Consider the following 26,745-nt stretch of genomic DNA (forward strand, 5'->3'; position numbering starts at 1 on the left):
TAAGGCACTTCTGCTCTTCTTCAGTATGAATTGTGTGTGCAGTGCACTTTAATTTCCTCTGGTATGGATATTTTTGGAAGGTATGGGTTCAAAATCTCATTTCTGTATGTAATTTGCCGGATCTCCCTGTGTCTGCCAGGGTGTTTTTTTCCAGGCACTCTTCATTCCAGAGTCCAAAGGCATTTAAGGTGAATCAGTGACTCTCAAGTGGCAGTGGATGTGAGCCAGACAAAGCACAGCGAATGAAGATCTGTGCGCAATTGCAGTGTGAAGCACCGAGTGGTGTCCTGACATGTAAAGAGGCAACCTTTGCTGACATGTTATCCACAATTACCTAGTTAGGAGCTAATATGATGTGTGCAGCATATTCAGCTTGTCCTTAAACTTTGAATTTGTCTGCCAATGTTAAAGAAGCAAAAGTGCTTTCATGCAGATAAACTCATAGCAAAGACACTCCTGCCAGCGAGAACTTCACTAACACACAAACAAAGTATGAGGTGACATTTGCACACAAACACACGCGCACACACTAACAGAGGGATCAGCTTTCAGTAATCTACTTTAAAGTTGCCTGCTGACAAGCTGATCGTATTTGGTGTCTAGACATAGCGGCTAAAGAGAAAACCGTGTGCTCTCTCTCGCTCTTTCCCTCCCGTCTGTTATTTTGACCAAAACAGCACAAAAACATATCAAATCCTGAATGCACTAAATGCTTTCAGATTGTGGCAGATCTGAACTGATGGCAGGTCAGTTTAGCACTCGTGTGCACTTAGTCTTGCTAAAATAAGCATAGCTTATTGCATTAACCAAATGCTACTTCAAAGCATGCATGCAATGATCAGCATCAATAATGCTATTAGAGATGTGCATGCAACACATGCCATGTGCACTAACCAAGCCCCGTGATATCACGAATGCTCCAGAGAAGCATGACAACATTTCTGCATCATGGTCGCTTTGTAACTGGAATAATTTTTCATTTATCATTTATATTACATAAATATATATTTATTTCTATATAAAAACCTGCACGTTGCACCTTCACACCACAAATGTCTTAAAGTAGGTTTAAAAAGAACAAGGAAAACTAAATAAACACAATAATATTCCCTTAAAAGTAAATAGTGTCCAATGAGTGCGCTGCTGTGGCAGAAGTTTGCACTCTCAATGTGTTTAAAGTGTGTATTTTTAATAATTTGGAAAGTGTGTTCGCTGATGATGGTTTTAGGAGGTGTTCCCGATGGTTTTGCATTTTCCTTGCATATGGCCAGACAACCTATCGATGACATTGTGAAGGTAGATGACTGAATGTTTCAAAATTCGATATGTTAAAATGATTTGCAGTTAAACAGGATTTACGTTATTTATTTGTGTTTTATTCTTTTGTATAAATGAGGTAAAAATGATACGTTTTCATCGTTTTGAAGGATTTTAGTGAGCCGCAGTTCTTTAAACCTCAGCAGATCAAAGGAGCACGCAGGGAAAATAAAAATATTCGTGGCCAAACAAAGAGCAGGACTAGCCAGTGCTAGATTTATGAGCAGATTTTCTGTTTATCTTCACATTCTCACTCATTCAGTCTCATTACAAGGAAAAAAACTTTCTCAGACTAAGCCGCCAACATTTCAGCCACCAGACCCCCTGCACACTTTGAATCAGGAACTTCTCAATCCCATAAATTTACTTAATATATGTTTATGAATGCTGACAGTGCTACAGTAAGCGCATGCCATCATATAATGAATATGGGTTAATTAACAAAGGTATGTTAGACCTCAGCTGTACGAGACAGCTCTATTCCATTGAAGTAGATCGCGCTGAGGCTGCCAGGAAAAACACTTTCCTTTGGAGAGAACAATTCATCTGCGGTTCTCTTGGGGGATGGGGTAAAGGGTGCTGGGGAGGTCAGTCATATTGCCCACCGACCAACCCTGGCATATAGTCGTGAAAGTTAAACGAGAGAGAAAGGGAATATACTTTAGAGGGGATCTGCCTCCTGGGTCACTTGCTAATTAAGCTGCATTTATCTTGGCGTTGAGTCAACCTTAATATTGAACCTAGATCCAACACAGAACAGCGCCACAAGCACACAGAGACTGAAAACAGCTGAGTGCTGAAAGGAATCGCAAGTATGGCTCCTGGGAGTCTGTGAGCTCCTCATCTGAAGACACATTAGCATCATAAATTTAGCAAAACGCAGCATTTGTAACGTCAGTTTAAGAAATCCTCTATTTCTGTTCTGCTATTCAGTTAAGTAAGTAGAAAAAAAAATTGTAGATTTTATACATGCAGGTTAACTGCTGGTAATGTCTGCTTTGGCCTTGAATGTTCTCTAAAAGTCATTCTAGATCATGACAATTTCGTTCTACTGGTCTGTCATCAGATTTTACAGATTACAGCTTTCTATCATTTCATCTAAAATAAAGAGGCAGAAGTGCTTTTCCCACAGAGTTAAGTCATTCTATCTATTTACAGTAAATGTGGGGCTATCACAACCAAAGCACCTGTGTGCTGAATGTAACAAAAGTCATTCTAATGAAGCCTATAAAGAGCAGCTGAGGCTGGGATGGCATGACTACAGTATGTCAGAGTGGTTACATAAATACTCTCTGTATGATGTTTGGCTTGAAAATCATTTAAAAAGCGGTTCGTGCAAATTCAAACATTTGCTCGAGGTCAGTGCGTCATAAATCACACTGCTGTTTGGGTTCAGCATGAAATCCAAACGCTGTAAAGATGGCGTTTGTGGTTTCTAACTGTAAACATGTATAACAGCATCTGAATTCTTGACTCCTTATAGTTTCTTTTTCCCGTTAAATATTTCTCCGGCATATAAAAGTTAAATCATTTAAGGGCAGGCGGTATCTAGAGTTCACACGAACATTACAAAGAAGGCGTGGTCAGAACCCTCCCAAAACTCAAAATGACCTTTGCCCTTTGCAGATCTGTAAGACTATCCAGCACATGCAAGTTGTCAAATAAGTCCTCACGATCCTGCTTGAAAGCACGATGGCGAGTTCAAGCAGATATTTTATTTCAAAAGAAATGTCACTGTTTGATTAGTGGTGAGCATCTGTTGAAGGCTGGTGAATATTCAATACGTTGAGGTCAGATGGTTATTTGCCGAGGCGTGGAAACACGTGTCTGAAGGACTTTCTGCAGAGGTCACAGAGGCACGTAAACCAGAAAAATGCGAGTGAAGTCACGTCAACGACAAAACATGCTCACAGAAAACACAAAAGCGCAACGTAAAAACTCACCTTGAGCTAACTCTTGGCGCTAACGTAATATAGTTAAAAAGCCTTCAATCACTTTTAAAAGATTGCTCTGTTATCACGCCAGGACTAATCCCATCACTGAGGATGAGGATACACATCAATGCCTGCAACAACATCAGTTTGACACCTTCATACCTCCCTCCCCGACCGCTTAGATAAAACATCTGGGAGAGAGATCAGCTGACAAAAACTGCCACAGGCAGGAATCATGTGTCATCAAAGGTGATGGCAGAGCGCGAGGAATGCGATGGGGCACCCCACCCCCGAACACGCAACAAATGTGCGTTTGCGTGTGCTGCCCTGTTTTGCATCAAGCTGGGTCAGCCTGCAGTCAGATTACACCTCCTCTCCCAAGGTCCCACAATCATCATTCACTTGCATTCATTACTGAGGTGTAACATAGATGATTTTTCACTCCTCTGCTGCGAAGTGTTATGTAAACACACTGCGATAGATTTATTGGCTGTTTTAGTTTTATCTGACATCTCGATTTATTTAAATGCGAGTTCTAAGGGAAGGAGAATTGGATATTTGAAGTTTATGTTTGAAATTAAAAAGCAGGAATGTGGGAATTCGGTAATAACCAGCTAGAACCCCCTTAAGGTCATCTGGAAGAGGCTGCCTTGGTTATTCCCTGGGTCCCCAGACATGGGGAAGCTGCTTTTACCTTTTATGCTGTGCTCCTGCTTTGTGTGGCACATTGTGTTTTCACCTGCAATAAAACGTGCTATACATATTAAGTTTTTGCTAACAGAGATGAACGGCGATGCTTTTAAACTTACCGGGTCTTCTGGTTTTTGGCCGCCATCATGCAGAGGCTCTTCAGCAAGGTGATCTCGCCGAATCAGCGTGAATTCCCTGATGAACACTGCATCTCCATTGTTGGCCCACACGGCAATCTGAAAAAACAAAGCCACAGTAGCAAAAGTCCTTTGAGTTAAAACACCAACAGCACTGGTGAGACAATTTATGGATTCAAGAATGCTTTAAATGAAATTCTCGTCACATCAGCAGATGCCCCAGCTCCACCTTACGGTGTGGGAACAAGAACAGCTGCGTCCCAAAGTGTCAACAGTCATAGCTATTTGTAATGGTAGCTGACGGTTGCGCAACTTTTACATAATCGTACACAGTTCACACTGCAATTACACATGATTGCAGAGGTGTGAAGACAGGGCAGGGTGTTAATGGAAGCCTTTTGAGAGCGTGTTTGCAGTGATGTGATGCAGCTGAAGGAGGCAGTTGCAGGTTATTATCAAGCTGTGCAACAAGTTGTTGCAACGATATGTTGTCCCTCTGGAACAATGATGAGATTTTTTTTTAATTAAGCAAAACTGTTGCTCTTGCTGGGCCTCCTGAGGTCTGTTTTTTCTTTTCTTTTTGGTTTCTTCTCTCAACCACACATCCCTCCTAATGATGGGAATCATCACAGGCTCTGGAGGAATTCACAGCACAGGAGATCTGATATCACAAGATGTAGTAACCCACATCTTCAGTCAGGAGAGACTGGTGGGGGTGAAGGGTATGTTGGATAGGGCCCATTAGCAGCACAGCAGGGCCCGCATTCTGAAAGACGTGCAGATTCACTGAACGGGGGCCTTCAGCTGCTATCCTTGGGTCATAAACAGCCCTGTAATAACCCGGGTCGACTGCCTGCCTCCCGGGCCTGTGCTAAGGCAGCACGATGCAGGGCTGTGCATGTGGGTTTGGGGCACTTGAGGCTCAATGTAGTGGGTTGTAGAAATTTTTTGCTGAGGCGAAAAAAGCGCTGCTAAGCAACTGCAGCAAAACTTACGCTGGCTCTGTGTGGGAAAGAGCCGCAGAATGTGCTCTCAAATAAGACAAATCAAATCTGGTGTAAAGCCCCACACTCAGCACCGCTTAGCTGCAGTCACTTAGACTGTGGGGGGCTTCTGTAACAACTCATAAGTCACAGCGTGGCCAAAAGCCTCCTTGGATGACAGAGACCATAATACACAGGCTTGCTTTTGTTGGTTATGGAGCTGAAGATGTGGCAGCTGTTGGGCCAAGTGTAACACTTCGGTTTATACGTGTCTGAAGATGAACAAAAATAAACATTTTACTTTAGACTGTTTATAATTATTCCAAAGTGGTTGCATGTGGGAGTCTGCAAATCCAGAAGGAGACAAATGAGTGTGAAGACTCACTTGTTAGAAAGTGGTAAAACATGCTGCTGGAAATTTCCAACCGTGCCTCAACAGTTCGAATATCTAAGATCTGTTATGTCTACGCAAGTGAATTCAGCACATTTTAACATCCACCCATTCGTTTTCTTCCACTTATCCAGTTCAGGGTCATAGGGGCTAGAGCCCAGCTGTCATAGGGTGACTGGCAGCGTGCACCCTGGACAGTTTGCTCATCTGACATTTGAAACCAAATAACTGATATGGAAACCTCCAAAACAGTCTATTTCTGAGCATATTGCGCAGGATCTCTAGTCATATGACTAATGTTGTGTCCTTTCTGCTACTGATGCTGAAAAGTAAATGTTGAAGAACCACGCACTATACCGGAGGCTGAGCAAATACCCAGTAAGTCAAGCGTGCAAACATTAAGAAGCTCTGCTGATGTGTGTGTCAGCTAACACGCTCCACAACTTGACTGCAAATGAAGGCCGTGCAGACAATGCAACAAATGTTCCTTCTTAAAACAGACCCCAAACCACAGAAATTACCTTATTGCTATTTTGTAAAACCAGTAAATAACTGACACTGCCTCTGGATTGGCAGACTGGAGCAATGGTTCCCATCTTTAAGAAGGGGGACCAGAGGATGTGCTCCAACCTACAGGGGGACAACTCTCCTTAGCCTTCCTGATCTATGCCAGATATATGCCAGGGTACTAGAGAGGAGAGTTTGTCAACCCTTGGATGCAGGAAGAACAATGCTGATCAAGAAAAACTGGACTCGCTTAAAATTGGGCATGCATGCAGCAGAAATGAGCTTTCGCCAAAGGGTGACTGGGTTCTCCCTTAGAGATATGGTGAGGAGTTATTCTAGAGGGACTCGGAGCCACTGCTCCTCCACATTGAAAGGAGCCAGTTGAAGTGGTTTGGGCATCTGACAAGGATGCCTCCTGGGCGTCTGCTAGTTGGAGTGTTCAAAGTATGTTTGACTGGGAAAAGGCCCTGGGGCAGACCCAGGACACACTGGAGAGATTGCATCTCTTGGCTAGCCTGGAAAGGAGGAAAGGAGGAGGTAAATAGGGAGAGGGAGGTCTGTGCTGCTTAGGCTGCTGTCCCTGTGATCTCTTTGGATAAGAGGAAGAAAATGGACAGATGGATGGTCCCAATTGGGAAATAACAGATGATGAAGCAAAGCCTAATTTGGGGTGTTTATATCCTATGATAGGTTAAAAATCTAACTTTAACCTTTAACTTTAAAGATCTATGAGTATTCAAGTGTTTTCATGCACCTGTGACATATCAGTGGGTGATGTCAGGGTGGCTACTTCATTTTTTAATATATTTTATGGATATTTTTCAAATAAATTAATATAAACAGACCTAAAAAGGGCGTACACTCAACAGAGTACACAAACATGACTCCGCTAATGTCGCTCCGTGTCGGCCAAATATGGGAATTAATGAGTGTGTTAGATCTTTGACAAGCACAAATGTTCCAGTTTATGTACACTTAAAGTTTGAAGTTTGGCGCCAACTCCAACTGGTATTCAAATATCTAAATCTGCATTTGGGTTTAAATGCAGTGTGTGTATGTGCGCGCGTCAATGTCACAAAGAGCAAGGGTGGAAGTAAAACAGGGAGCCAAGATGGTGATTCATTAACCTCCAAGGCGAGTTAGATTTCAAAGAGCACGTCTCAACCAAGGAAGAGGAGAGGAAGTGAACTCCGGGGCAAGTTGGGTCTTCAAAAGCACATAATCAACAGTAATAACATCCAACCTGATATTATAATTGAGCTTTCCTATAACGAGGTGCCAGCTTCCACTGTTTGGGTGGAAACGATGAAAAACGAGTGACTTTTGCCAAAACCTAGACTTCTGTTTCATGCACTGGTGCCTTTGATTAATAAGATTCCTTCCAATGTTTAGATAAGGAACCCCCCCCTCACCCCCTTTTAAAGACTTGCTGCTGTCTGAATAAAACCTAAGAGGAAAAGATATTTTTGCTAATCTACTTTCAGAGGGGTTTATGTGAGCTTTCATTTAACACATCTTGGAGGAGGAAACACGGTGGCCCTATTTTCCTCCCTTTCTCTACTCTTCTTTCATAACCAAAAAACCCCAGCATGACCTTTTTCTCGTCTGAGGATTTTCACCATATCCGTTGCTACCCGCCCACACATCAGCTAGTTAGAAGATTTGTTTAAGCATGAGATTATGAGTGCTTAGCAATATTTCAATTACACATCAGGGTTTCAGAACTGATGAAGGTAACTCATAAAAAATGCTGAGACTTGGCACACCTCAGGTTACAAGACACCCCTTAATGTACTGTAAGATGAAAAGGAAAAAACAACCCGCCTGGTTATAACTTTCACCTCAGCTATCCACACAGGAAACCTTAAATGTAACAGTTCATGACAAAGCTTTGTGAGAAAACTAAGTAAAATTGAAGCACTACTTTCATCACATTCTCTGATTCCTGATGGATTATTTAGTTATCTAATATTCTTCCTCAGGCAGCCTTTGAAGTTGTACCACCTCCCCAGTTTCTCTGCCAGATTTCACTCAACTTGATTTACTAGTGTCTGTCTCCCAAGTGCAGTCTGTCCTAAGAACAAGAAGAGAAGAAGGGCAAGGAGCTCAACTTGCTGTGATCTTCAACTCCCACCACTTTTCATCTGGAACAGCATTAGGAATGAGAAGCCTCAGGAGACAGAGAGGAAAAAAAATCATCAACCTCTGATTGATGAAATATTTTCCTGGCACTGTCACATCCCTTTGCGTGCGGGTCTGTGTGTCCCACTTGTTAACGTCTGCTAACGATGCACAGCACCTTCACGGTGATGCACTTTGTTTCTATGACACTTTAAAGTTGTCTTGAAGCAGCCTGCTTTACTTACAATCTGGTGCATTTCCTGTTGAAACAGGATACTATAAAACAGTGCAAGAAGAGATTAGTTAAAAATGTAAACAGAATTCAACACATTCACATGGCGGCCATTTGCCTCGCTAGGGTCTCGCTAAAGGGAAGCTCAAGTATTATTACTAGAATAACGTTGCTGCTCCAGGTGGGAAATCAAATAATTTGGATAAATCAGAAATATCACACACTCTCTTGGTTACTCAACAACTGAAGAGACAATACATAGAAAAGTAGTGGGGCGTACTGGTCAATTAGCTAATGCTAGACAACGGCTACACTTAGCATTCAAACATTTTCTAGCTAACTTTGCTACCAAATAGTGTTAGAGTAAAGGTGTAAATCGAATCTGAAATATCAAGTTTGGACACAGTTTAGATGCATTTAAGTGTTGAAGGAAATAATGCTGGATTCACTCATTCTGACAATATCACATTAGCTAACTCTGAAAATGTTCTGGTTAAGCTAGTAATATTACGCAACATTAAACTCACTGGAAGACATGCATTCAACAGCAACTTTATTAAGTACACCTGTTCAGCTGCTTGCTATCAGAAATATGGACTGCAACTGTCCCATGTAACTGTCTTTAGGGTTCACAGAGAATGGTCTGAAAAGGAGTGAGTAGTAGTGAGTGAAAACGCCTTATTGATGCTGGAGGTTAGAAGAAAATGGGCAGACTTATTCGAACTAATGGGAGGGCAACAGTAACTAAAATAGCCACTGCACACCTAAGGTATGCAAAAGAGCTTCTCTGAACACATAAACCATGAAGCAGATGGGATTCAGCAGAAGATGCTTGGCAAAATGTTACTTTGTCTGCAGACTCTCAATTTGAGCTGCAACTCTCAAATGGTAGAGTCCGAATTTGTTGTAAACAACATAGAAGCATGGCTCCATCCTGCCTCTTATTTTTTTTTTTTATTTACATTTTCTCCCTTTACTGTACAGATTGTGTGATCTCCCAAATGCAAATGCAATGCAAACTGCTGATTCTGCATCGTACATACTGGTCCAGAAAATATTACCTATTATGCAGTTACTGCTGTGTATTATTTCACACAAAGCAGAGGGCGGGAATGACAAAATATTTTTTCATACCAGAAAAAGCTGCGATATCATATGTTATAGTGCATCATGGCCATATTTGGTCAAAGCTGATAAAGCAATGGGACTCATTGACGTCAGAAACCATCAAGCAATTCCAAGTCCAAGCCCTTATAGAGAGTAAAGTTGAGAAAGAGAGCGTAGGCGACGTCACTATCCTTCATAAACACAAACCTTTGACCAGTGAGCACGCGGCTTGCAGCAGCACAGTTTCTTCACTCTATGTCCGGTTGTGCAGTCCCGTTCAAACAGAAGACACAAGCAAGACAGCGCTCCGATGTGACAGGCGTACCTCTGCTCATCAAAAGCCATGGCGGTGGAATCGACCGTTTCACCTGAACATCACAGCCTCTCATATGTCCAGCACAGGGGCAGATATGATGAGGTCCAAAAATATCAAAACGCGAGGAAGAGGAGCTCAAAAGATTTTTACCCTCCTCTGATGGCCTCTGTGAGGAGATTCTCTGTGAGAATCGGGGATGGAGAAACTGAACAGACTTTGAGTCACACGGACAATGTGTTAGGCTTTGTGGCCTTCCAGATGTCAAATATAGGAAAAGAGGTGAGAATTACACTGTTGCATTGCTGATACTATGGCTGATCAGAAAGGTCCTTTCAGATATGTTATTTGAACTGTTTGGGAGTCAAACTGAGACAAACCGTTTTAATAAAAACTGACTGTGTGGTTTGTTAGAAATAGTCTCAAAAGTAAAAATCTGTACATTCAGTGCACGTAAATACAACGAAAGAGAAAAAATGTTTTTTTGGCATCAGAGAAGGTTTGGATGAAGGTTTTTTAATCCAACTAAAGTGAACATGCCTCCAATTTTCTCTCGTTTCAGGTGTTGGCTTTATCGTCTGACAGGAAGCAGTCAGCAAGACATCAACACCTAACAAACGAAAAGCCTTGCATTTATAACACGGAGGGACTATTTCAGGCCTTGTAAATGTGTATAATAGTTTTTGCTACTATATTGAAAAAACATTTGTAAATGGTTTCTGAATTATGTATTTATTTGTAATGGGACAAAAAATGCTAAAAAGTTGTTTAGTACAGTTTAAATTGGGGAATAAAATGAAAATAAAAGGACAAAACTACACTTGTGTAGTTTTTTTACTGTATCATCACTTTTACAGTCTAGTGTTGAATGTCAGGGATTCCTTGCAGCTGCCTGATGAGTAACTACAGCATTAGCCAACTGTTTCCATTAGCTATTTTGCACAAATAAAGACAGAGGACCGGTATACTTATATTAACTAAATCAATCAGGCTACATCATTCAGCAAGGTTATCCATAACCTGCCCCTGACTCAGAGTTATTTACTGTGTCCCATGGTTTCTCTGCGCGAGGCAACGGGATAACTCATCCAAAGAGTTCATCATCGATCATTTTATTCCACAGTTGTCACCAGCCATTTTTCTGAAACTATCCAGTGGCTTTTGCAAAAATCCCTTCTAACCACAAAATATCTGCCTGCAATGCAAACAGAGACCAAATACTGTAATGCTCACACCGGCTGTGCCTTTACAATAAATCACAGCTCGTCACTCCCGAGTTGACCACGAGCTGACTGCAACCTGAGCGCTTGACCCGTCTAAGTGTGCAACATTAGCAAGTAGCATATTTCCTTCTAAGCAGACAGGTTGGTCCACCTGCTGACCATGTGCGAGGCCACGAGGGTTCATTGTGGAGTTTCAGCTTTAGTGGGGAGCTAATTATGTGGTGGGACAACTCAGTGCCTCCAACCCTTGGTTTGCAGTACATTCAGTACAGATGGAGCTGTGAAATTCAGTCCTGGGGCTTTTGTATCCTATTAGCCAGCATGGAGACATCTCAATGCAAAAATAGCTTCATGGCTAACATTAATCTGTGTACCAGACATCGTGTGGTTTCCCTGCTCAGGTAACAACCTCTCTTATATTTAATGTGGAGGTTTGTAATAAAGCCATCCAAGAAGTCTGACAGTTTAAACGACAGCGTGGAGTGCTGTGACACTGTAAGTAGCTGAGCACACAGAACTACCACTGGAAGTGTACAGATGATTTTGCATGATTCTCCCTCACCTGCAGTCGAATACAAAGCCAGTCAAATCAAGGTACTGATAGAGAAAGAAAGCACCCTCTCTGGTCCCCACTGAACTGGTAAAAAGCACACAAGCAAAGCAGCTGTGTATAAGATGTCATTCTGATTTACTGTTTAAAGACCTCCTTGGAGAGGTGGATCTCAGCACTTCTGTGCATGTAAAACACCCAAGATGCTTGGAAAAAATCTGAGCGATGTGGGGAATAACTTTAGGAGTACAAACAAGACAGAAGGAAAATATGAGCTGTTAAAAACAGATAAAGAAGGCAGATAAGATAAATCAAGCAGCTGATTTCAAAGTAAACATTAGCACTGTGTAGCACTTTCTGTATTGGGTTATTCGGTCCCATTTATTTCAGTGCACACATGTGGGGGGGTTTTAAGCTGGAAAGTCAACATTTCTGTATACATAATAAATAAGAAAGCTACGTATAATGTGCAAGTTACCTGTTATAGGGCAACGCTACTTTACCTGTGTGTGGATATCAGTTTGTTGTGGTTCAAAAATCAAATGAATGCAGCTTTAACTTGTTACAGAGAAACAGCTTCTCACGTCAGATCAAATTTAAAGGAGGCGCAGTGAAAGAAACAGTCATGTACAATAACACGAGTCTGATGAGACACTCTTGACCCCGCAGGGCTCACAGAGTATACCAGCTGCAGGAAAAGATAACAGGGCCACACGGGTTCCCACAGTGCTAGCGAGTGGAGACTGACAAAGTACTGAAGGGAAGACCACATCTGCACACATCTGGCACAGAGATGAAGGGGAAGGCATTAGACCAAGACATACAACTTTCTTCATTACTTCAAATTGGAAACCATGCACCTCAGTAACTCTTCTGCTAGAGCACGCACAACTTGTGCTTAAGCATGTCTTCAATTAACACACTGACCTTGTTAATTCGTTAAAATACAACAGGAGGTTTTAACAGCACGATTCAGGATTTCTGTACTGATCGGTTACCTTCTTTGAAACTGCAGTTTAAGGTCTGGCTAACCAAGGCCTCAATCACACAGGCCTTGAGACCTGTCAGCAGGTTGCTCTGGTTCCTGATACTTTGCATGGAATACAAATAGAAACAAAATTAGAAAGAGAGAGCATATTTCGTCATCTTGGCTTCTCTTCATTATGTCCTTATTAAATCCGGAATCTAATTTACAATCCTTCTTGTCACATACAACATCTTGAAAAATCAGGCCCATTCTCAACTGAAAGACCCCAGTAGAGCACTTTGCTCTTAGACTGCTGACTTACTTGTGGTTCCTTGAATGTTTAAAAGTAGGCAGTCTTCAGCTTTCAGCCCACTCCTCTGTGGGCGGAGACAGACACCCTCTCGCTTTTAAGAAGATTAGGCTTAAAACTGAGTGTTTCTTCTTCACCACTCAGCACTCGGCATTTAATCATTAGTTATTATTAATATCTGGCTCTCTTCCACAGTGTGTTTTTTGTCCTGTCTCCTTCACCTCCAACCAGTAAATGCTCGCCCCCTCCCTGAGCCTGGTTCTGCAGAGGCTTCTTCCTGTTAAAATAGTTTTTACTTCCCACTGTCGCCAAGTGCTTGCTCATTAAGCAATAGTGAAACTGTGACAAAAGTCTGACTCAAACTAGAAATGGAGAATTGCCTTTTGAAATGTGCTGCAGCAAGGCACAACGTTTATTCTGAAGGCAGATATCTCCATTTCCAGGTCCCTTGGAATTTTATAAGTTTCACTGCAGCTCAAAGAGTAAATGCCACAAAATGTTTGCAACCAAAATAATCACACGGAGGGTTTTAGTGCAGCAACCTCTTTGCAGTTGTTTTCACTCAGCAGCAGCCAGCAACCTCCAGCAATCTCTCATCAACCGGTCGGGGAATACATATTTTTCCCTAGGAGTTCGCCAGGGTTGCTGACCAGTCTCTAGGTCTATGTGAGTCCGATGAATTTAGGATTCATTGCTAGTTAAAAATGTGTCTATTGTGACTAAACGTTTGTAATTTTACTAGCTTCAAAGAACCTTGCTTCCAAAGTTTTACACATTAAGAATTATGCGCATTCACTCGTAACAGTGTCTCTGGCAACAGAAGTTGAGTAGTAACGAGATATTACTTTTTTGGGTCAAGCTGGCCTTTCAGTGACTGAAAGAAAAAGAAGGGAGGCCTCAGCTGGGCTCGGCTTTGACGTCACAGCTCTGATTCAAGACATCCACCCAGTTTGCATCTTCCATCACACCCACTTAAAAGACAAAAAAGTCACTTGTTTGTCTAAGCCTCTGCCCATGATGAATGGCCTTGGCTCTTTGTTCTGGTTGATTCCATCGTGAAACACAGATGTGAAGGTTATGTAAGAAGAGTGTGAAACCCAAGCAAGCAAGGGTGGACAAATCATGATCGAGTCACATTTTCAAAGGAGGAGATAGTTTACCGAAATCATCCATCTTCTGCTCCGCTGGCCTTACGACAAAGGCAGATTGACCAAATCTATCATGTTATTTCACACCGAAGAGGATCGTTAAATGTTATTAATTTACCACAACGGGCGCAGAGTAAGTTGCCTGAAGTAACCATCTGGGCAGGGATAGAAAGACATCCATCTCTAACCTTTAAGATCATGCATCTCTGGCCTGTTTGGTGCTCTGCGTATCGCATTCTGTCTGATAAATACACCTGATAGAAAGCATATGTACACTTCATACATATTTATCACTGAAAAGCATCACTACTGTGTGAGAGAAACTGTAAACTATCATATCAATATAACGCTAGCAGCCGTGCAACCATCGGACATGGATGGGGTGTATATGTTTTAGGGGGGCTGCAGCAGCTGTGTAGCTGCTTTTCCTCGCAGCTTTTCATTAGTCTGATCGATTCATTAGTCCATCTGTGGATCTGTCCAGTGGTGTTAAGTAATGCTGACTTCTGTCAGTAATGAAGCTGTGCAAGTGTGTGAACACAGGGCCGCCTGCCATGACCAAAGAGGCTACAGAGATGGATGGTGCAGTGGTGCGTTTGATTTACTGTACTGCACGCACACACACACATTCAAAAACATCTGTCCCCCTTCATCACATCAGTTCGTAGAAGGATTCTGTTACAGGAAAAATGTTTCTATGTTTCTTTACCTTCTTTTAAATGTGCAAGCATGCCCTTTTGTCTATGGTTAGATTAGTTTAGAATTATCTTTTTAGACTTTCTCAGCAAAGACATACTGTTTTGGGACATATTGTTTTAGATTGTTTTATCTCTCACAGCCTTCTCCCAGCTCTCTGCTGACGAGACTAGCGCCACATATGGAGTTGTTTATTTTATTTGTTTTGTATTTTCTTATCCTGTTCTCACTGTCTTTCCTATAAAAATTACCAAGCCACTGTGCATGGTGTGAGTTGTTCTTAGCAGCTCACCCGTGTACACGTTTGATAAAGAAAGTAACTTTGTCTCATTGTGTCTTTATTTCTCCTGGGTCTTTTACAGAGTTTTCCCCCAACAGATTCAAATAGACAGCTGGGTGGCACAATTACAACTCGATGTTCCACGCATAGCAGGCCAACGAGTTCACTGTGCTACTGCACGGCCGATGCAAAACACCAGGGTCATTTCACACATGACGGCGATCGTCACAAGATAACTGAAGGTAACAGTTTCTACAGGGTTTCGTGGCTTTGTAACTTTCCATTCAGGTTTTAGTCTTCAGATGCTTACAAAGAAAATGATGTAAGACCCACATAAAATACGCTTCTTTTAAAAAATGCAATTAATAGCTGATTTATTTACGAAGCATTTGATCATTTTACAGCAGGTGGGTTAAAGTACATCACTCATCAAAAACTATTAAAAGAACATAAAAATTACATTGTCAGTGTGCAACACTGTCTCACAGCAGTTTTTGAAATACTCGGCCAAAATTAGTCATGTTCCTGGGAATAAAAATTAAAAATGTAACTCATATTTATAAATTCTTGTCCATTTTATGACTGCAATATGACATAAAAATGTCGGTTCAATTATATTTTCCCTCTGAACTGTGTGGTGCAAAACCGGATCAGATTTGGGTTTTTGGAGGGCCCAAAGTCAAGTAGTACTGGTCACAAATCAGCAAATTTCTCCTATTTCATCTATTATTTAACATACCATTAGCTGTTGCAGAATTCTCTGTGGCGGTGGCCCACACATTGATCATGCATGAAAGCGGTTGATGCCAGACCTCCCAGAAGACCAATCCACTAATCACACTTTTCTTTGAAATAGACAAAGAACAAACCTGGCAAGCTGTTAGCGTGAATCGTGGCCAAATAACTGGAACCTTGGGGGTTTTCAGTAAAGGTAACACTTCTTCACCAGTGAAATCAGTGTAAACTGTGCTGTACTGATCTGTGAAGAATTGCGAGACCTCTGCAGTCTCATACCGCAGCAAAGGCCAACAAATTTGTTCCGCAGAGTTTCCCAAACTGTTTTCACCGACATCAACGTGCGCTGTGAAAGCCGTCTGCGGTTACCGTCGAATTACTAGTGCATTCCTTCTCCCAAATTAAGCCCCTCATTTGCAGAGTTGCCTGACCATCCAACAATCTTAATTTCCATATTCTGTGGCATTCTCGAGCCCTGACCTCATCTGGCTGGCAGCGAGGCAAATAATGAAATGGGCCCTGCCTTTAGCGTGGCATCTTTAAGTATCCAGCAATCTGCTCCCTAATCTATACTCCATTCTTCAATTGTGTTCCACATTATTGGAAGCCAGCTGCACATCGGGCACAAAATGGAAAGAATTTTGGATGTTTACCAGTACGCTGAGGTTTCTGCCAGTTACACAGACCAAAACTTAATTTCATTTGCTTTTTCTTTACAGTGTGTGCATGACAGTGGCCATGTCCTGTTATCATCTATCAACTGGTGAAAAGGGAAAGTTGCAGACGGGGCAGCATATTTATAGATTCAGACCCAAGTTAATCAAACAACAGCCTAGAGGCTTTAAAAAGTATTTAGGCTTATAAACCCATCACTGAGTTTATTGCATTAAGTGTCTGCTTCTTTCATTAATCAAATAGTGATGATTTATCTTAGATACTACAGGGAGTGCAGAATTATTAGGCAAATGAGTATTTTGTCCACATCATCCTCTTCATGCATGTTGTCTTACTCCAAGCTGTATAGGCCCAAAAGCCTACTACCAATTAAGCATATTAGGTGATGTGCAACTCTGTAATGAGAAGGGGTGTGGTCTAATGACATCAACACCCTATATCAGGTGTGCATAATTATTAGGCAACTTCCTTTCCTTAGGCAAAATGGGTCAAAAGAAGGACTTGACAGGCTCAGAAAAGTCAAAAATAGTGAGATATCTTGCAGAGGGATGCAGCAGTCTCAAAATTGCAAAGCTTCTGATGCGTGATCATCGAACAATCAAGCGTTTCATTCAAAATAGTCAACAGGGTCGCAAGAAGCGTGTGGAAAAACCAAGGCGCAAAATAACTGCCCATGAACTGAGAAAAGTCAAGCGTGCAGCTGCCAAGATGCCACTTGCCACCAGTTTGGCCATATTTCAGAGCTGCAACATCACTGGAGTGCCCAAAAGCACAAGGTGTGCAATACTCAGAGACATGGCCAAGGTAAGAAAGGCTGAAAGACGACCACCACTGAACAAGACACACAAGCTGAAACGTCAAGACTGGGCCAAGAAATATCTCAAGACTGGTTTTTCTAAGGTTTTATGGACTGATGAAATGAGAGTGAGTCTTGATGGGCCAGATGGATGGGCCCGTGGCTGGATTGGTAAAGGGCAGAGAGCTCCAGTCCCACTCAGATGCCAGCAAGGTGAAGGTGGAGTACTGGTTTGGGCTGGTATCATCAAAGATGAGCTTGTGGGGCCTTTTCGGGTTGAGGATGGAGTCAAGCTCAACTCCCAGTCCTACTGCCAGTTTCTGGAAGACACCTTCTTCAAGCAGTGGTACAGGAAGAAGTCTGCATCCTTCAAGAAAAACATGATTTTCATGCAGGACAATGCTCCATCACACGTGTCCAAGTACTCCACAGCGTGGCTGGCAAGAAAGGGTATAAAAGAAGAAAAACTAATGACATGGCCACCTTGTTCACCTGATCTGAACCCCATTGAGAACCTGTGGTCCATCATCAAATGAGAGGGAAAAGGAGGGAAAACAGTACACCTCTCTGAACAGTGTCTGGGAGGCTGTGGTTGCTGCTGCACGCAATGTTGATGGTGAACAGATCAAAACACTGACAGAATCCATGGATGGCAGGCTTCTGAGTGTCCTTGCAAAGAAAGGTGGCTATATTGGTCGCTGATTAGTTTTTGTTTTGTTTTTGAATGTCAGAAATGTATATTTGTGAATGTGGAGATGTTATATTGGTTTCACTGGTAAAAATAAATAATTGAAATGGGTATATATTTGTTTTTTGTTAAGTTGCCTAATAATTATGCACAGTAATAGTCACCTGCACACACAGATATCCCCCTAAAATAGCTAAAACTAAAAACAAACTAAAAACTACTTCCAAAAACATTCAGCTTTGATATTAATGAGTTTTTTGGGTTCATTGAGAACATGGTTGTTGTTCAATAATAAATTTATTCCTCAAAAATACAACTTGCCTAATAATTCTGCACTCCCTGTAGTCTGTTTAATGAGAACTAGCTTTCTGCTAAGTTTACAGAACAGTGCAACAATCGGTCCAACTGTGTCTGTGCATGTGCAGTGTCTTTAGAGATTTTTCACTTTTTATACACTGCATAGTGTGGTGAATTTAATTTCACCATTCCCACTACAACTGGATTCAATCAGCCAATGAGGAAAAAAGTGAAAACAGAATTTACTGTAAATCTATAAAAAAATAAAAAACAGAAATATGTCTTTTGAAAAAAACTATATCGATACTCTTTAGGACCCTTTCAGAGCCATGACAGATTTAACTCTTCTCAGGTATGTCTGTAAAGTTTTTGCAAACCTAAATTTTGGAAATTTATCCCATTCTTCTTGGTAAATCCTTCATCATCAATGGGAAGCATTTGTTACCTGCCATATTCAAGTCTCTTCACAGAGATCAGATGAGGTCTGAGGCTGAGCTCTGGCTGGGTTACCCATGGACACTTGTCCTCATGTCACTCCAGTGTTGTCTCAGCTCTCTGGTCCACTGTTATGCTGAAATATAATTCGCTACCTCAGTCTCTGCTCTCTACAGCAGGTTTTCTTCAATGAGCTCTCACTGTCTCTACTGTTAAGAAACATCCCGACAGCATGATGCTGCCACCACCATGCTTCATTATGGGGATGTTATTATTGATGGTGTTTACCACCCACTGCACCAACCGCTCTTGGTTTAACTCGTCAGCTCAGTTGTTTTTTTTGCTTCTGAAAGTCTTATAATACACTTTGGCAAACTCTAAGAGCGCTGGCTGCTCTACTATAAAGGTCTGATTGATAGTCCTGCTGAGATGGCTGTTCTTTTGGAAGGTTATTCCATGATTGAAGCATTTTTGGGGTGTTTATTGGGTTTCTAGTCATTTTCATGACCAACAGGCCATCCGCTTAGTCACTTTTTTCAACTAAGTGACCAACTCTAAGAAGAATCCTGGTGGTTTTCAAGTATTTCCATTTCACTATTCATCGCGCTTTGAGGACAGCACGTCCTCGCCCCCAACGCGTACCAACACTTATTACGTCGGTATGTTTCAGTTTCTTTCAGTCACCCAACACGTTCTTATGTTACGCATTCGGAAAAAGGAGGAAACATGAGAACTGTTTGTATCATAGGGACGTGTAAGGTTACCTTTTGCGTTCCCATGGGACGCCTCGGGGCTGACAAATCGTTGGTATGTTACGCATCGGGAATGATTAATGCTGTGTTGAGGAAAACTCACAGATTTCAAAATGTGTGCCGCTTTCACTTTTTTAATTTTGGTAGTCTACAGAGACCTACAGAGGGCTTATTTCTTGTATTAACACACAGTTTCAGTTCAGGAATTTGAAAAATATAGGTTTGTACTTTTTGGAAAGCATTTTCAGAATCCTCTGCTTGGTACAGGTGGACTCCAGTCACCTCAAGGAATTACAAAACAGTATGTCTACCAACACTTACACCACTGCGGGGTCCGAACCAGTTTTTACATTTTACCTAAATGGCAATTCATATAAAAATTGCATTTAAATATCAATAAAGTATAAACATACAATTATCTAACAACATATCAAAAATAAGGAAAAGGGTCAGATTTATAAAATGATGCACCGTGGCAGTGGTTGCACAGATGTGGTCATTTCAACAAAAGTTTGGGTTTATTAAAAAAGAGGGGAAAAGTCTTTTGCACATATTTATACACGTGATAAAATAAATGTAGGCATAGTGTGTTTGCTTTTGCTGAGATTAAGTCCTGCAGTTTTACTTGTACCTGTGTGCATCTGACACATTTGATACGTTTTGATCTGATACATTTTAATTTACTCAGGTTGTCTTGGTCTAATATTAAAATCTGTTTGATGATCTGAAACATTTAACAAATATGTGAAAATTGGAGAAATCAGGAAAGGGGAGGTACTTTTTTCAACACTGCATGTTGAAAAAGGAAAAAGAATACTAAAGAGAATCGGAAGATAATTTAGTAAATGTGTATTCTCTTATAAAAGTAAGGCCCACGACTATTAGAACAGACCAGTTGTACAAGGCCTATGGTGGGTAACGTCTAAATTCAGTCTGGCATTTAATGCAACACAACAGTTATTGAGCACCCTAAACTCGATCTAAAAATCTGAGTTTTTATAACAGTCAGGTTTTTATGATGCTACAGTACCAGACTGAACACTGACAATAACTTGAATCTGTCTGACAGACTGTCTCAAACACCCCCACTTGACTCATCACTGACAGACAAAAATGCAGAAGAAAGCCAGTGATTTCTTTAAGGTCCTCTGAATATGACAATCATCGTGGGAGTTATTAAAATGATGTATTCCCAACTGGTCTACATGATGCAGTCAACTTTTATGTGACCAAACAAAGGCTGCTGTCCACAGAAGACTGACTAATCTACTCAAACTTCTAAAATCAGCAAAGATACTATACAAAGATGTCACTTTAGAAAATACGTCTCAAAAAGATGGCAAAAACAAGAGCGAGCGCGTTAACACTTTGGTAGTTGATGCCAGTAATGGAGGATAATTGCAGAGACTTGTGACAATGATACCATGTCAAGAAAAATTATTTAAATGTCCTTGTCATACTTGTGTAATTGCTGACAAGAGGGAGCGGTGTGATGAATGACGTCCCTGACATCTGGGCCGCGGCCAAAATGGCGTTTGAAGGAAGGGGAGCGCATGGTGGATGGGTGGGTGAGGGAGTGAGTTGGCACAGTGCATCCTCCACATTCCCTCTGTATTAAAGAGACAGATCGGAGGCGCCATTTGAACTCTTAAACATGCCACTGGAGATTTATCTGACATCATGTGTGAGCCCACTATGGGGCCCCTGTTTATCTAACTTTATGTTTCATTACGTCGTACTGTTCATGTAAGTTATGAAGTCTTTGTTTATAGTAATATCCTATAGGGAGTTCCAGGTTTGCTATACTGTTTGTTTTGCAATCTTACAATTTTGTTATGTTTTTCTGCACGCATGTGTGCAAATTCCAGGAACGTGAGTTTCTTCATTGTACTTGAAGCATGGCAGGTCCCTCCCTTTTAGGCCCGGCAACAGCATAAAGAGAGACACCGCACCTTGTGTTTGTTTATGCATTAGGGCTCCCTGTGGACCCTGCCTGAAAAGCACTCCATTATCTCAGAAAAATCATTTAGGTCCAAAGCAAAAGCACAGTCAAAAGAAGCTCCTCCCACTGTATACCATGGTCAGCTAATATATATAAAGCAGGTCACGCTGGTTCACCAGAAATGGAAAGATTCACTCATCAGGGTTTTACTGTACCGATCACGCCCCAAGCTATTGAAGAAATTCTTTCCCAAACAAACTATTGTCAGTTACGATAACACTTAACTTGTTCCAACAACGGCGCACTTGAAAGGACAGTCGTGGGGAGAACTGCTCAGCATTCCTGAAGGAAGTGCTGTTCCTCTGTGTGCACAGCTAAGCCTGTGTGTTCGACTGATTCTGAGTGCTCGGCCTTGAATGTAGAAATACATATGTGTGACTTAAAATGTGCTGCTACACAGAGGGGGGACACAGTGGGGACATTTTATAAAAATATGTGTGTTTTGTATTTGTCTTTGTAGCTGAAACCAGATTCTCGTGTTAATACGCGCTATCTGACATTTAGGAGAAAAAAGGATTGAGTTTGGCTACGAGTCAAGGTCACAGCCATAAAGATCTGCAATGTCAGCTCACGTCTGCGGCATGAACTCTGCTTGTCAATCTGACGGCAACACGATAGTATCCACTTTTCTTCTCCCGCTGCTTTTGTTCTCCTGGATGGAGGCAGGGAGCAGGCTTTTGCCTGTGCACTGTACTACTTGGCAGCACATTCAAAACGATGGTTTGCGTTACAAAACACAAACATATATGAAATAGTGAGTGTTTATTATTATATATTAGCTAATTACCCAATGAACATGTTGCGAAAAATTGAAATGAGATTCAGAATTTTTCAGATACGGAGTTGGGACTATGTCTGAGGAGGCAGAGAAATCGTTTCAGAGAGCCGGAGCAGCGTCTAGCTGAGTTTCTGAGGCAAAATAATACTATTTTACTATTTATATATTCGGTACCGTGCACGTTTTGAGCCACAAGAGCACTTGTTACCAAATTCTACGGTCTGATTGGTCAGATTTCTTTATTAGGATCCAAAAAAATGTAAAAAGAAAAAATAGAGCTTGGTTCAAAAAAATAAATACCGCTTTATGTGAATGGTGTGAATAGTTGCACTGAGAATAGGTGAGTCCCAAACAATATTTTAATACACTAAATATTTGCACAGCTTTATTTTCCATATAATATACAGTATATTAGGACTTTTTTAATTTTTTACCTTTTTTGTTTTTTGCACAAAAAAAGGTTTTTCATTTTAAGCAGAAGTTAATTTCTTTGGTGGGCTAAAAACACCAGCTGTTGACATTTAGCTATATAGCATCAACTATATAGCTATTTATGCTAACATCAGGTCTACAGGTTAAAAACACAGTCATCACAGCTGCTAAAAAGAGCTCCTTTTAGGGTGAAATGGATAGGCCCACACATGATACTGTGTTCAAAGACTGAAGTTAAAGTTATAAGTCCCGGGCATCACTTCACCGTTGCTTGAGAAGAAGCAGGATTTAGTTTTGTACAATCAAACATAACGGTTCTGGCTCGGCGGGGGAGTAGAAACACCCCCATACGGTCCAGTAAAGTTTTGCTTATTTCCAGTTGCTATGTTTAAATCATTGCTGTTTGGGATATCCTCATAAACTGTGAGTCCTTTAGGGAGTAGGTCAAACTGAAGCAACAAAGGCCACTTGAGGTAACATAACTGTGTGCTTAGATTTTCATATGGGATGGACTCTTCTGACATAAACATTTTTTCTTTTTTTTGCCCTCCGTCAGTGTCAGCTGACTGATGGTCGAGCGGCTCACATCCCCTCCCTGTTGACTTTGGTGGTGCTCCTTCAAAAGAAATGGATACCTACTGTCACGCCAAACGCTTGGGGAGAGAAATGAGGAAAAGGCTGAGAAATTAAACTGACAAGCAGGGGTATGTTCACATGAGAGAAATATAGCAAAAAAGTACCCACAGTAGCACATTTGTCAGCCTTGTTCAGCCTGGCAGTTCAGCTCGTGTGCACTGCGGAAGGCAGCTGAATATGCACTACTGAAATGAAAGAAGAAAAAAGAGGTTCAAGGCAAGGCAAATAATTGGATTTGGCTCAGCCAGAATGTAAGTGTGTGCTCAGCAATGCGGCTGTGTTTGCACAGCTGGAGCGTGTGCCCAGGGTCATCTCTGCAGGGAGTAGGGTTTGGCACTGCCGGGCACAGTTATACAGAACAAGTCCGCTGAAGAACACTGAACGCCTCTCCCAGTATTTCCCTTTTAGAAAAAGCATTAGCCAAACTCACAGAGGACAAAAACATCATTTTAGATAAGAAATTTTTATTTTGTCCCATTGCAAATATGGGGCAAAGCTACAGGTTCTTGTCAGATGGCACACATATGAGCAGTTTTTCTCTTCCATCATATTATCCAGTGCTGCTGCCTTCCCCAAAGAGGGACTTTAGTTCCAGTCTAAATAGGACAGACTTGACAGGCTTGCTAGAGAAGGGTAGCAAGTTTCACCCTGCAAGATGTGGGATTTGTCTCTTAAAACCAGCTGGCTGTGGCTTCAGTTTGTGTAAGAAATGTTATTTTTTAGGTTATTTTTTCAAAGTGAGAAGAAAATCTCTGGTGGCACGAAACGCAAGAGCAGCCAAACGGTTGGAAGCCGCTTCTCGCCGAAATCTACACAGGCCGAGGCACTGAATCAAGGTTTAATGTCGGAAGAAACAGGTATGACATGAGTGCGCGATGCCTCGGCACACTGCGCACCCTTAATCGTGAGGGAAAATCCTATTTCTGAGAGATTCATCATGCTCAACTTACAGCGCTAACACACACGAAGACAGGAGGGTATCACATGAATCATTTAGTTTAGCCTGTGTTACCTACATTAACTCAGAAGTGGAAAATCCCAAGCTAATAAAGTACAGTATAAATGTGCGTCTGGGAGTTGGAGCTGCCAGATGGTTAAAAACTGGAAATCAGAGGGTCTATTGAGTTTTGGACAGTGCATAGTGGCAGAACAGATAAGAGGGCCTCTAAAATGGATGGAATAGTATTACAATCCGACCTAACAAGTCATCTACTTATGGAAATATAATACAATGCTCCTTATCAAAGATATTCAGGCCGCCTAAATGCCTCAGTTGCTTTTGTTATGGACAACCTAGGAGCTCTTTAAACACTGGAGAAATCTGAGACTCTACAACCCCATAGTGGCATCTTCGATATAAACTATGTGACCGTGAAAGGGAATCTTTTTTCTCCTTACATTTAGAAAGTAGTCTTCAATAGAAGCACACCCATCTTAGAAATTCCTGACAGAACTGACTTGCTCTGGCATCTTGAGTTTCAATCTGATAGCTCCAAAATTGCTTCTGCAACCAAAACCTTCAAAATGTGGTCCAAGTCACCCTTCCATTGTTGTCGGTGCATGTAACAGAGATGGCTTCAGATTCTGCGGGTTTCACATTGGCTACAGATATCCAGGTGACACTGATAGATCCCGAGGGCATATCTCAAGTCAAGACTGGGAAGATGAAGCCAATAAAAGCCTCAAGCGTAGCTTTATGGTAATCTTGTGCCGCTACCAAACACGCCCGCATGCTCAGCGATGAGGGCATGAACTCTACAAAAACCTTCGCTGCTGCAAATCAGTGCACAGGCCAGCCTTTCTGTGCCTTTTGCTCTTGAGAAAAAAAGTTGGTTAGATTTAATCAAGGTGAAATCATGTAACATCTTAGTAACACTAAGAAAACAATATCCACATAAGTCGCATTTGGCACATTAAACAGTGATATTGGTACAGATGGCCTCCCAGACTGAACAATGGAAGTTTCAATAAGAGATCCCCCTGGAAATTGAACAGCCTGACCTTGACTGGGTTCTCTGTTTCTGTTTCCAAGGATTAAAAGACCAACTGGACCCTTGAGATTACCGTGATGCCCGTAAATGTGATGCCTCTAGCAGGTGGACAGGTAGTGAGCACTCTGTTAATCTTTAAGAGTTAGGTGGGCAGGAAGAAGGGAATTATGGGTCGTGGAAAGGACAGCAAAGTAAAGACATGTGCAGGGCTGGTGGAGTGTGTCGTGAGTGAAGGCAGCATTTTGAGATAGAGTGATTATTAAGGAAAATGTGTTTCATTTCTTTTTTCCATTTCGGTTTCTGTGTTAATAACTTTGAGGCTGTTAGAGATGGCAGCTGCCATGAGATTTACATACACTGTAAAAACTGATCTTCAATCAGTGTTAATTCTCTCAGCAATAATACAACTCGTTTGTCAAAACAACATTTAGAAGAAAAATGAAAGAAAACTCAACTAATTACTGGCATGCATGTGAGAAATCATATTCGCATACTGTGGTAAAACAATAATCCCCTGCGGCCCAGCCCTTTTTTGGAAGTGAAATTAGGTGCTTGCATTGTTGCACCATAAGTAGGACCTCGCAGCTCTCTGCGAGTATCTCAGCTTAGCTAGTTTCATCTTCATATTGTCTAAATTCATCCAACTAACTAGAACTTCCATGACATAGTACCTCATCCCATTCACTGATCATCAGAAGCACGAGTTAAGGGTTGTGGACCTTAAAATGACAGATGTGACCTTGGGCAAACTTCTGTGAAGTTGGGTTGTTGTGTATTAGTCCAATTACATTGTGATAAATACTCTCAAAGGAGTAGCAATTCTTGCTAATTTTACCTGGACAGACAGACAGCAGATGCACACCATGGTATAAGTTCATCGGTCCTTCAGCCAGAGGAGCTCAAAACTAAACAGGAAGCCTTACCTCACAGAACAGCTGAGACAAACCAAGACAACATGCCGAAAACAATGTTAGCATCCAAGAAAAAAAAGGTTTGGCCTCTTTGATAGCCAGATGAGAGCCGACTCCATCACTAGCTGTTTGCTTGGTGCCACTTGAGCTAATTGAAGTCAATGAACTGGACAAATAATACAGCAAGTCTGTGCACCACTTTTAGGGAATGGTTTTCTAGCTTTTGAACATTACTTAACATACAGGTATAAGTGTCAGTGCAACACATCTGTGCAGTGCATAGATGTACCTTGTGAATGGAGCTAATAAGCATTAGTTAAGAAAACAGAAAAATCAACCCTTTGATGCATTTAGGGTTACTTCTGACTCCAAGAAACATCAGGGGAACAGCTATAATAATAAATCTAAGACTTCCACTGGGCTATCACAGCCCACTGGGTGATTACATAGTGCCTGTGTCCATCTTTTATGTACAGTTTACAGGTTGAAGCCTAACTAAAACCCTACTCTGAAGACTGAGCTCATCTTTTGCCTCTGGGGAAACAAACACCCTCTGTATTCCTTTCCACTTCTATCATCAACAGAAAAATTAATGGGCCATTTATAGTGACAAAACTCTTTTAAAACTCATATTTAGTGGTTACATTTTCTTGGCTGAAGACCTTAAATCTAATGGTAATAAGATGTTTTCCATCTAATGTGAAAAAAACC

At 41.5% G+C, this 26,745-nt stretch overlaps 1 protein-coding gene across 1 annotated transcript in view; it reads right to left on the minus strand.

Moving 5' to 3' along the window:
* Positions 1-26,745, minus strand: part of LOC146636677 (ADAMTS-like protein 1) — a 107,437-nt gene that overhangs the window by 63,865 nt on the left and 16,827 nt on the right. Inside the window, exon 2 of the mRNA XM_085349648.1 lies at positions 4,061-4,177. Within this exon, the coding sequence (XP_085205774.1) occupies positions 4,061-4,177 (117 nt within the window). The remainder of the gene's footprint in view (positions 1-4,060; positions 4,178-26,745) is intronic.

Source organism: Diplotaxodon limnothrissa, linkage group LG3, assembly GCF_057381915.1.
Source record: "Diplotaxodon limnothrissa isolate DT_005_m linkage group LG3, D_limnothrissa_male_GT1.1, whole genome shotgun sequence".
In the NCBI taxonomy this organism is placed as follows: domain Eukaryota; kingdom Metazoa; phylum Chordata; class Actinopteri; order Cichliformes; family Cichlidae; genus Diplotaxodon; species Diplotaxodon limnothrissa.